Raw genomic sequence first — 13138 nt, 5'->3', positions numbered from 1 at the left:
TTAATTATAACCACTCAGCCGTCAATTGCCAACATAGGTAGTAAGAGTTTTGTGAGCCTAAAAATGTCTTTACAGATAAACTGGTGTGTCTTAATGTAAAAATTTTGTAAAAGTTTTATTATTATATAGCATTTATTTATAATCATTTAGTTGTGTACTTTATATATGCATTATTAAATCTAACAATCAATATTTAAAAATATATTTTATATTAGGGGTGTACCGATACCACTTTTTGGTGGCCGATCCGATATGATCCGATATTTCAGATATTAAATTGATATCGGCCGATAACCGATCCGATATCATATCTAATTTTGTATTCTGCAAAGATACCGGTTTTAATTTTTAATATACTTTTTATTAGTACAACATCTATAATTTTACTATACCATAACATATGTCATTTAAATATATTATAATGGTCAGTTATAGTTTATATTCAATTCAATTGCTATTATTTATATAATAAGTAATAACATTAATCTATTTACATAATTAGTAATAAAAAAATATATTATGAAATTTGAAATTAATATTTAAAATTAATATATCGAAGATTTCTTTTTATATCAGAGATATGTCGGCGGTGATGAGGACTGTTAATATCACTAGCATCACTAAAAACAGATACTGAAGATATTAATGAACACTTTTTTAAACAGGATGCGAAAAAAATAACTATATTGCAGAATGTTTATTAACTAATTATTTCTATTAAAAAAAATAAACATAAAAATGTATTTCGATTTTATTTATAAAAATAAATGGTTTTTTAGATATAATTTTTTTTAAATTTTGTTAAAAGCGCCATTTTATATCGGATCGGAAAATTTTATAATATTTGCCGATAACCGATATTTTAAAATGAGCGAAATATCGGCCCGATCCGATCCGATATAAAATATCGGTACATCCCTATTTTATATATAGATGTGACATCAGCTCAATAATTTTTTAGCTCACTTCGAAATTTGAATTTTAACAAGAGAATCCTAAATTAAGCAGTATGCACACCTTACATATGTAGATTAAAAATTGTATCTGCACCCAGATACGTTTTTAAAATATGTATCTATAATTAGATCTAATTTTTGCATATGTATCTACTTCGTTTAAAAGGTATCTTCTCTTGTATTTAGAATATAAATTTATAAGGGGTAAGATTTTTTGAGGTGGTAGGGGGTAATATTGTCATTGGCTTAGGAGAGCGTAGAAGTCCTGACCCACTCTCAGATCGATATGCATTGTGAACTCCTTTACCCTATCAATTTCCATTCATATCATCTTCCATTAGTAACCCTGAACATATATTCTGAGTCTAATCAAACTATTCAAAGATTTGTTACTTAATCTTGCATCTTGCTGGCAAGTAAACGTAATAGAGGGAAAAAATTATCGCACATAAGTTCACAAAAGGATTGGGATGCAGCTATTGTGTCATAATCCGCAAGAAATCTACAAGATCACTTCTTACAGACGCCAATGCCATAGGTTAGGGGTAAAAACATCTCAACCCTATAAATGCCACCCTTGTATTTTTCTAAGATACAAATACATAACACATGAAAAAAAATTAAAATTTATTATTTAAAGCCGATTCCTTCACATCTAGAACCGCGAGATGCTTCAGTAATCAATAATGCACGTCCTGATGGACATATTTTAATTCTCTGGGATATTGGCAAATATGTATTGGGAATTTATCTTATATTTTTGCGCTTTCTAATAATAATGATCCACTAGGTATTGCCGAGAAAAGAAAATCACAAAAATATTCACATCTATCCAAAACAGTGATTGTGGTACCAACAAACTGTTCATTCGGAAAAAGGCTAAATCTTTAGTCAAACGAATCAGTTAAAAAGGCCATAAAAAAATTTCGAGGACTTTTTTGATCACACAACAAATCAGCTTTGAAATTTTACTTTAATTATTTGAACATTCCTGGCCGTCGTCAGATGTAGGTGACTTTTTTTAACTTTTTTTAATGTTCATATTTTTCCCATTTTTTGATATGTATCTTAAGTTATATTACTATTTCTAATATGTTTTTTATACATAGTTTATAAGATATTTTTAATTACTTCATTTAATATGAAAAGAAATTATTTTTAATTGAATTTTTTTTTATTTTAACAATTAATTCAAAAAATGTCTCGCTTGATGCTCATGTTTAAAATAGTTAACATACCCCCTTCCCTAACACAAGCTAGATCAGAAGATTAAAAATGTTGATTAAAAGAGCAATCCAAAGATATTTTTTTATTTATCCATATGCAAGGATGTTTTATTCAAAAGGTTTCTTTGAAAAATTTGATCTTTTGATTTATTTAATGATACGGATGTATATAAGTATTGAAAGATCTTTTTATTTTGATTACCATGTCGTGATAGTAAAATTATTATCCACCCTTACTAATACTCATCTTGAAACATAATGTAAACATTCTTTTATTAGCTTTCATTGATACCTATAAACTTTTTCCTGAGACAAAGTGATGGTAACAACTTATGTTAAACGGCCCGATTTGGGATTTTTAAAAATGGCCCGAATAACCTAAAATAATGTTATATAAACCATCAAGATTTGCCAAATAGAGCTCCAAACATTTCTGGCACCTATGAATAAAATTCCCAGGCTTATATGATATTATTTAGGCTTAAATCTTAATCGCGCCATTTTAAAGATCAGGCCGTTTAACACTATTGGCAACCATTTATTCGATATGTCCTTTTATTAGAGCAGGTTTTTAACCCATTAATGGTCAAGATTTTTCTAGTGGATAAAAATGCTCAATTTTTTCAAATTATATTGATTAATGCTCAAATATGATATTCTAAAAAAATCAGCCAAAAAAAATAATCCTAAATAGAAAATCTAGCCTGGTGCATATATGCACCGTTAACCATTAAGAGGTTAAAAAAGATAAAAATTATATAAAATACTATAAGATCAAAAAACAACAAATATCTTTATTCTTTTTTTGTATATAATAAAAACGAGAAAATGTTTATATATTATGAAAATCCTTGAAACATATGGAGTGCGATTTGACATGTTTGGCACATATATCTTGAGTGCGTATGGCAATATCTGCATCTTCGTCTTTTTCCATCTATAATTTTGGATAAATAATGTCCAGATGAATCAATAGGGTTTTCACACTGTAATGCAAACTGGCTGGCGTGACCTGTACTTGAATTTTTTTCTATTTTTACTGGCGATCGAAGGAGGTAATTAGTAACTTCTCGTCTAAATGCAAGAAACTCTTCTTGTCATCTCGATTCGCGAATTTCCAGATTTTCCATGAATTTACCAAAGCTACATCAATAAAATTGGTGAATATTGGCCACCACCATTTTTTTCCTCTTATTTTTATTCTATATGTAGATATTAGATTATCACATAGATCAACTCCACCCATGTGTTTGTTATAAGCAGTTACCATATTTGGCTGAGGAATTTTTATTTTATATTTTCTTAGAATACCTTGAAACATTAGAAAGCAAAGAGATAGTGTGGCATGTCGATGCAACGGTCACCACCGAATTATCATTCCAACGAACTACAAATATTTCGTTTAATTTTTCAAACCTATAATCATAATATCCTCTTTCTTTTTTTGCTACAACCTTTATAGATTCAACTGGGCAATGCTCTATTCTATTGTCCCTCACAGTTCCAGTTGCAAAATATCCCATTTGTTTTAAGTATGACAAGAGTTTAAATGATGTAAAGAAATTATCAAAATATATTTTATGATAATTTGGTTTTTGCAATTTAATAATTTTATGATTACATTTCCACCTAATCCATATTCATATTTATTTTCGCTTTTTCCTTGATATATATCAAATGAGAATACGCAACCGTCGGAAGAAGCCAATATCCAAGACTTGTATCCGAATCTAATTGGTTTTCCTTTTATGAACATTTTGCAAGAATGTCTTCCTCGATATGGTATCATCTGTTCATCTATTGATAAATGATGTTTGAAAATTCCGAATTGCTGAAATTTATTATTCAATATATTAATGTAAGGCCTAACTTTATAAAATCTATCATGTATATCTATTTTAGTATTGTCTGCCAAATGGATATTATATTTCAAATTTCGAAATTGTAATTGGGTCATTGTATCCCGGATTATTGGAATAGAAATATCGCTATCATTAGACCAGTACATTCTTTCTTGTGGGAGAGAATGATATCCAGTAAATAATAGAATTCCAATAAATCTCTGAATATCTTGGATGGTTATGCATATGTTAGGTCTATTCATTTGTTTAGCATAAATATTACTTTGTTTTACAATTAGTGAATATAAGTCTTCGTCGAAAATTAAAGAAAATATATCTGATGGACTTTTACCATGTAAATCATTTTCAAGTTTTATTACATCTTCCTTTTATCCATTGAAAGGACTTGAAGAATATATTGCATCCGTTTTTCTCCATTTTAAATTGTGAGAAATTCGAGAATAGCTTCTTGTAGAATATGGTTCTGGAAGGTCGTCATCAACTGAATTATGAATCTCCAATTCTCCAGCTGTATCTGAAGGCAAAACTCCGACATTTGTTAAGTCATTTTCATCGAAATCTTCTTCATCACTAACTGCAGAGGGGTTTGGCGGAATTATAACCATATCTCTTTCTTCAATTGGTTCCTCTTCAAAAAGTTGAGCAAGCGTTTGTTCAATTGTTAGAAAACGTTTCATTAAAAAATTTTATTAAAAATTAAATATCTAGACAAATTATTTTCGTAGAATCTTGATTTTTTTATTAGTCATCTATTATTTTGATAATTTTGATTGAATTGACAAAACAGGTGCATAATATTTTATATAAATAAAATAAAATCTTCAGAAAGGAAGAGGCTAAAAATAATTTTAAACTTTTGAATATTTATGAACCTAATAATTTCATATAATTTGATCGGGATAAAAAATTATAATAGGAACAATATATTATTCGATTTAATCTCAGGGGGCTAAAAAAAATTTTTAAATTATTTTCAAAAGGTCTTTTTTTGGGTATAAAATTTTTTTAAAAAAATTCTTAGGGGGCTCGAGCCACCCACCCCTCCTCCCCCCACCCTTAGTGACGGTAGTGGTTTTAATATAAAAAATTATAATTCATTATGTTAAATTTCATTTGTTTGAATTTTTTAAATAATTTATACTGCTAGATGGTTAACGGTGCATATATGCACCAGTCAACTTTATGTGGTTACCTATTAAAATTTTAATTATTTAAAAATTCAAAAATGATTGATAAATATTGATATATCTATAAAGAATATATACACACTAGTTTTCATCGAAATAATTTTATAATATGCTTGTGAGATCACTTAAAAAATTTTGCATTTTAGACCTCATAAATTCGCAAAGTTTGAGGGTTTCTTAGGGACATAAAAAAATATTTTTTTCATATTTTTCTTTTCCAGTTTTGAAGTACAATGTCTGAACTATATAAAAATCTTTTTTATTATTTTTTAAAATAAAAACTACTATGTTAAAATAAGGTATATAGGAGGTGGTGCATATATGCACCGTTAACTAGTAACGGGTTAACCCCCATGACCTTGACACAACCACTTGAGCGATATTAGCATCAAATAATCTTTTTATTAGCTATCATTTGATACCATTGTCAAAATATTTTTATAAACAATTTATATTTTCCAGTCTTGTTAACGCTCCTTTTTAAAAGTTGCGACTCCCGCTCCTACCTTCTCAAAAGGAGCGAACTCCCACTCCCGCTCCAACTAATGGAGTGCCACTCCATAACCGCTCCTTTGATTTTCATTTTTTTAGAAGGTACACGAAACAAAATCATATTTTTTTATCAAAACGTTTTATTTATATTATATGATAATCAAAATATTTATAATCTTTTATTAGCTTTTAAAAGTAATAAATTTTCTAAATTAGAATCTAACAAACACCCACGCTTCTCCCCTAAGACCTGTTTTGCGATACTAAATAGGCGCTCCACAGGAGCACTAGAGGGAAGCGGGGTATTGTTAATATAAATATTTTTTAATTCATGGAATTGTTCAAAAATAGTAATTAGGCACTACCTTCTAAATCCACTCCAGCAATCAGCTGTGGTACACACATAAGATACTCCAGAAAGCATTTCTATAATATCATCCATCATTTTATCATAACGCAAACCTATCTTTGCTATTAGTGTTTGGCGTCACATTACCTTTGCTGAAGGGGAAAACGTTTTTATCATTTTGACAAAGCTAGGATTATCTACAGTTGATAAAGGAACTAGTGTCTCAATGACATAATCAATGATTGCATTATCTCCTTCAGTTTTTGTAGGTTCATATGTTTTTTGACTAAAATTTAATATTGACTGTTTTTTCTCAGAAGAGGAAGACTTTATATTTTGGCTAATATCTTTTTTATTATAACTATTGATATGATTTTCAATTTTTGAATATTGATTGATTATCATGTACTCTCTAAATATAAATTTATAAATTAAATTAAAATTTATTTTATAAAAATCAACTTTATTTTTAACTGATAATCTAAAACATCAAATTATTAAGGTAGATTTTTTAAATAAGAAATTGACAAATATTTAATGAGCAGTATAAATATCTTTTTAGGTACTTAATTTTTTTTTTATTATTTTGTTTTACTTATTTTATTAATATAAAATAAAAATAAATAATTATTTTCCAAGTTTATTGATCAAAATAAAATAAGAAAAAATCAAATTAAAATTAAATAAAATATAAATTTTACCATAATAAAATGTATATTTTAAATTTGGATGTTACAATTCAATTTAAAAAAATACTTTAAATTTAGAAAAAAAATGTATAAAAAGGAGGTTGAACAAGTAATGAGAAAATTAAAATAAATATAAAAAAGCATCATATCTGACAACCCAAGCTCAACTAATGTAATGAATTGCCCAAAAATAATTAAAACCATTTTAAAAAAAATTATTATAAAATAAAGAAATATTGATTTTACCTTAAGGTGTTTTTTTAAATTAAAGCTGCTGATTTTAGAGAAAGAAATCATTTTGTTGTTAATGCACAATAGGCATTTCGCCTTTAAGTTGACTTTATCATCTGTATCATCTATAAGCTTGAAATATTTTTTGTATGGTGGAAATGGAAATTCGGTTTCTTCTTCTATGATCTCTAAATCCATAATATCTAAAACTATTTTTTATTATATATCTATAAAATGAATATTAATATGACTTACAAGATTTTTCAAAAAATTTTCAATATAAAAAGGAAAAACTGATGTTTAATGTTTCAAATGATTAGATGAAAAATCAATATAAAACTCGGCTCAACATTTAATAATGAATAAATTTAAATAAAATAAAATTTTATTTTCATTAAATTTTAATTAACAAATATTATTAATATTTAAAAAATAATATAATTTGCTCCTCCGCTCCAGCCCTAAAAGGAGCTACTCCCGCTCCCGCTCCTCATTTTTAAAAAGGAAGGGCGGGAGTTTTTTGGAAAAATGTAACAAGACTGATATTTTCCCTCTTGACTTGAACCTGAGTAGTGATGATTAATTTTAATAGCTCTACATTTTTTATATTCATTTGATACCCTTGCTGAGATATTTTTTTTGGGAAAAATTTACCTCCTTAAACTCAAAAACTTCAAGCGATGTTTATAATTTTACGACTCAAAAATTAATAAATAATGTAAGGTAAGAACACTTAAGCTAAATGCACCTAAAAATATAAAACATTTTAAATAGTATATAAATTTTGAACAATTTCTATTTGCTGGGAGATTGGAAAAAAATTTATTAAATTGTATTTTTAATTCTGAGTGTTAGCCTTTTATTCTGAGCGAAATAATATATGTCTTTTATAATTACAGGTTTAAAATGAAGTTATGATCACATTTGTCAAATATTGTATAAATTTTATTGGCTCTTTTCTTTTTTATATATTATAATAATATATATTTGAAATTGTATATTTTTTAACAGCCTGCTTCGAGTCATAAACAAGACAAACTCAAAAGTAATAACAACCCACCTAGCAATATGGTAGCTGCCGCGAGTAAAGACAAATGTGTCAAAAGTAATAATAGCCTTGTTAACGATTTACTTAGTACTATTAATAATGTTGTTACCAAAACCAATAATAACGATCAACCAATCGATAATTCTTCTCTCCCTGATAACCCCTTAAATAAAGCGACCGAAAAGACTCCAAATAACATTGCCTCATCACCTGCTGCCAGTACAATTTTAAAAATATACTTCTATTATTGGAAACATTGATTTCAATAAGAAATCTTTTTTTTAAATATTGAATTCAAATTTTGCGAATTTATATCCCCAAAGTTTTCGATTTCTATATCATCATTCCCATGATTTTTGAATAATAAACAAACGACACTCCCAAATAGGGTGTACATTATTTTGTTTAAAACACAAACATTGTAATATTTGATGTATATTCTTAGTAAAACCAACGAAAACATTAGCCGATACCCACGTTGAAAAGCTAACCATCAAGAAAGCTAGTCCTATTATAACAGACATTGCAGAAAAACATAAATTGGTGCCAACCCCTCCAAGTCAAAATGGAATGATGCCTCTTGTGCATAAAGAGACAAATCAAGATTCCAGTCATAAGGATGTGGCTAAGGAAAAACCGACAGATGTCTTTAAAGTCAACGCTAAAGAGTAAATAAATTATCATATATGCTGCATTATTTTATAATTGTTAATAGGGTAACAAATGCCGATGTGTTGAAAAGGTTATTATCCCCCCAAAAAAGCTTCAGCAATGATGGAATCACAGGTTTATTTAAAAATCAAAATCCAATATTACCATTTACACCCTTATCTCAACGTACACCTTCAAACAGGTTTAGACCTTCAAACAGGTTTAGATTATATAAAAATGGCTCAAAAATCCCCCTTAATAACTCCAAAGCGAAATTTAAACACAAATTACACACCTACTCACGGCAGTAGAGAAAAGGATAAAATAACGGATGGTTTAGATAAACCTATTCACGTTCCCATACCTCGACAGAATTCAAAGTCTATTAATTTGGCAGAAGATCGCAGAAATTCGGGCATAAATAGTGACTACAAAGTTCATTCCATGAATTCCAAGGCTCGATCTAATTCCCCTGACTTTCAAGCTGCTGTTCAATCTAATCCTTCGCATTTCTTGCAAGAGATTGGAATTAGTTTGTTGATTTAATAAATACTTATTTTTACTTATACCTGTGTGCCTCATGAGGGCGAAAAGGCCAAAGCCGCCAATTGAGGAAATGTATTGGCAGTATACAGCCAACACATTTTTTTTAAAAAGTTTTTCAGTTATTTAAATATTATAATTTATAAATTTAATTAATAATTTTTTAAACTTTAAAACGGTTATAGATTGTTATTCTAATAAAAGAATGATTCAACCCGTTCTTTTTCACAGTAAGTTTAGCGAAAGCTTTATTTTATATATTTATCAGTGTTGTTGAAAAACCCTACTTTTAAAAGTAGAATGCTACGACTTACTATTTGCCAAAAAAGATAGTGTCACCACTACTTATTCAATAAAATAGTACGCTACAAATTGTTTTATTTTTTTATTATAATGTAAATGTATATTTAAATCAACATTTATAAATACTTTAAAAATTCAATTATTGATTACAAAAGAATTTATACAAAATAAATAATGGAAATCACCCAAGGATATTGGCTGAACTATATCAGTGATAAAATTGACAATGACTTTATCAGTCAGTTTCTGAAAAACATTTGAATATATACTAAGATTAATTAATGTGATTTAAATTAAATTCATTTTTTGGGGTATTGCCACCTCTATACCAAAATTATTCAGATATTTTTCTATCTTTGGTTGACATGAACATTCTAAAAATAAATAATACCTTAACTCTTTAGGTTCCCTGATAAAATTAATATGATGCAACGATATTTAGTAATTTATTGTTTCATGTATAGTATAATATGAAACCCACAAAAAAATTTTTTTAAATTTAAAATGGCGGCTCTCTCTGATGGTTTCAAATTCATATCATAGACACATTATGAAAACTTTCGAAACAGTTTCTATTTTTATTTAGACATAGTGGTACGTTGCATGATTTACACGACCACCTTGTTCTTCTGGGATTTAACTTTGTACTACAGTGGGCACACTTTCTGGAGGTTCCTGTCTGAGGTTGATGAGCTGAGTTTTTTAGTCTAATTTCTGGAAGGATATAAGGCTTATTATTTTTTCTTTGCATTGATATATAATTTTTATCATTCTCAATATTATCATCCCTATCAACATTTTTGCAGTGTGCCAATTCACTAGCAATTATTTGTCTTCGGAATTCTTTCAATGAGAGTTTATTATCTGTAAGAATATTGTAGATTATGAATGAATTGATAATTGCCGCATCAATCAGCCAAAAGAATATTGCCAGCCACCATTTTCGCCACTTTCGCGAGATTTCATATAAAGACTTTAAATGGTCGAAATGGTCAACAGACCCCATAAATTTATTATATATCTTTATCATCATTGGACATTTTACGTCAAATACTTCCCCTTTTTTATTTTTTCTCTTCACAGTATCCACTGATCTCGGATCAATATAATTAGACATTATAAATACTTCCCAATTATCTCGCCATTTAATTATACTTATCGTATTTTTATCACTTCTCCAGTCAAACTCACCTCTTGTTAATTTTGTTTCCATATTCTTTATGGGCAAATATCTCCTATTTTTGTTTAATGTTCCGGTAGCATATATACCTTTCTTTTTTAAATCGGATAATAGAGTATAACTAGTAAAATAATTATCGAAAAATATTTTATGATTTTGAAGTCCTTCGCAAAACTGTGTTACAATATTATAACCTAGATTACTTTCAACCTCTTTATTTTTCCCAGTATAGATATTAAAATCATTCATATATCCTGAATTATCACACCTCATCCATACCTAAAAATATAGTTTAGTCGAAATTAATAATGACAAAATTCACATATTACCTTGAAACCGCGTTTAGTAGGTTTCTTAGGCATATATTGCCTAAATCCTATACGGCCTTTGAACCTAATCATTCCTTCGTCAATTGCTTGATATTCCGAGGGAAGAAAATATTTTAAGCAAGAGGAACGGATATTATCAATGAATGGTCTTATTTTGTATAATCTATCATAATTTTCATCATTTCTTGATGGTTCTAATATATTGTCATTTATATGGATGTGGCTCATAAGCCAAATAAAACGTTTATTTTCATTATGGATGAAACGAAATTGTCATGGAATTCTGGTTTAGAACTCCAATAATCTTTGTAATTTGCCATATTTTTAATTCCAAAAAGTATATGAAGACATAAAAATTTTCTTATTTCTGTAGGAGTTGTTGGTTGATATTTAATATTTTTTTGTTGGGCATATAAATTGGTATTGAATGTAATTGTATTTATTAATGAATCATTAATAAATTTTATATATATCAGATGGATACAATGGGTCTTTTTTTAGGGATGATATTGGACCTGATATTTTATCAAATTCTAATACTGGTTCTGAAAAATATTTTTTGCACCAGATAGGATTATTATGGTTTGTACCAGATTGATCATTCCAGTAGCATACGCAGGAATTTGGTGTAGGGGGGGGGATAATTAAAATTTTTTAAAATAAAATTATTGTTATTTAAAAATATCAAGCATAAATTTATTAGGACTAATAACTATTTCTAATATACAAATTTAAATTAATATGAATTATAAAAAATTAAATATATAAACCAATATATAAAAATAAATTTGATTTAAAAAATATTAAACGCATATAACCGGCGGCATATAAATACTTTAAATAAATCTGAATTATAAAATATTAAGTGGATATAACCAGGATATGATGACTATAAAATAAATAATCCATAATAAAAATTTTAATTTTTTTGAGCTTTTAAAATTTATATATAAAGTATAAAAAATCTAAATGTTGGAAATATGAATAATTATATTTTTTATGTAAAAGAAAAATATATAAGACATTAAAAAATGATAGCACAAAAAATATTATAGAAACATTATATTTTTATAATAAATCCAATCTTCGTTGGGAGGGAGCTAATTTTTCAATTATCTCATCCGTGTTTGGCTTCAAATGCCTATGAATATTCAAAAGGGCCAGACCATTCAACCTACTTTCAGAAGTTGTACTTCTTAGGTACGTTTTTAATCTTCTCGAAGAAGAGAATGTTCTCTCATTAGTTGTAGTACTAATGGGAAGAGTTGCTAATATCTATAATAATTTCAATATATTGGGAAAATAATCTAAAAGATGTTTAAAATGATGCAAAGCATCATAGCATTTTTGGGACTATATCAACCATAGTTAATCTTTTATACCATAGTTGGCATTCAGCTAATAAAGCATCATGAGATACATTAATGTCTTCATGATAAAAATCTTCCAAATATTTTATTTTTTTTCTATCACCACCTGAAAAAGGTTCAGAGGGCTTTTGCGGAAGTAATATCTACAGATTGATAAGTGTTTCTTGATAAATTAAAAACCTTTCATTTACTTGGGTTATAAATGTATCCAAAAGAGGTATAATTTATTTTATAATATTCTTCTATTGACCCTATATTAATATTTGGACGATAAGTTTGCCTTACTGTAAGTCGAGGGAGACAAATATTGAACTCCTATAGCTCTGCTTTTGATTCAACATTAACATATAAAATATGAAATTCCTCATCAGCATTAGCTCTAATTTCTTTGAGTTCTAATAAAATTGTCTCTGCTATTCTCATCATCTCAATCAAATCATTATCAGGTTTTTGAAAAGTATTACATAAAATAGTTGTATAATTAAATAATTTATTAATACATTCTAATGCGAAAAAAAAATTTGGTATAAGTATTGAATCCAGTAACTTGCTTGCTTCTGAAGAAATATCTTTTTCAGACATTGTGATATTTCTATAGACTCCATCTTGTTGGACAAACTTTTTGCATTTTTTTTCTCCTTGTTGGGCAAGGAGTTTCAGATATAATTCTGTTCAAAATATTTTGACGCTTGGGGTATCTAAATATCTCATAGATGCTAGAT

The 13138-nt window shown here is 27.7% G+C and overlaps 1 protein-coding gene across 4 annotated transcripts in view; it reads left to right on the top strand.

Moving 5' to 3' along the window:
* Positions 1-13138, top strand: part of LOC135922531 (THO complex subunit 2-like) — a 107579-nt gene that overhangs the window by 47979 nt on the left and 46462 nt on the right. For 2 of the 4 annotated variants that reach the window (XM_065456905.1, XM_065456904.1), the window contains exons 27-30: positions 8004-8259; positions 8486-8708; positions 8756-8826; positions 8894-9223. In XM_065456905.1, coding sequence (XP_065312977.1) covers positions 8004-8259; positions 8486-8708; positions 8756-8826; positions 8894-9223 — 880 coding nt within the window. The remainder of the gene's footprint in view (positions 1-8003; positions 8260-8485; positions 8709-8755; positions 8827-8893; positions 9224-13138) is intronic. The other 2 variants (XM_065456906.1, XM_065456907.1) reach the window with 2 other exon arrangements.

Source organism: Gordionus sp. m RMFG-2023, chromosome 1 (genome assembly GCF_954871325.1).
Source record: "Gordionus sp. m RMFG-2023 chromosome 1, tfGorSpeb1-WG-v2, whole genome shotgun sequence".
Lineage (NCBI taxonomy): Eukaryota > Metazoa > Nematomorpha > Gordioida > Chordodea > Parachordodidae > Gordionus > Gordionus sp. m RMFG-2023.
The sequence above is the reverse complement of the archived record's forward strand: the minus strand, read 5'-3'. Positions and strand labels throughout refer to the sequence as shown.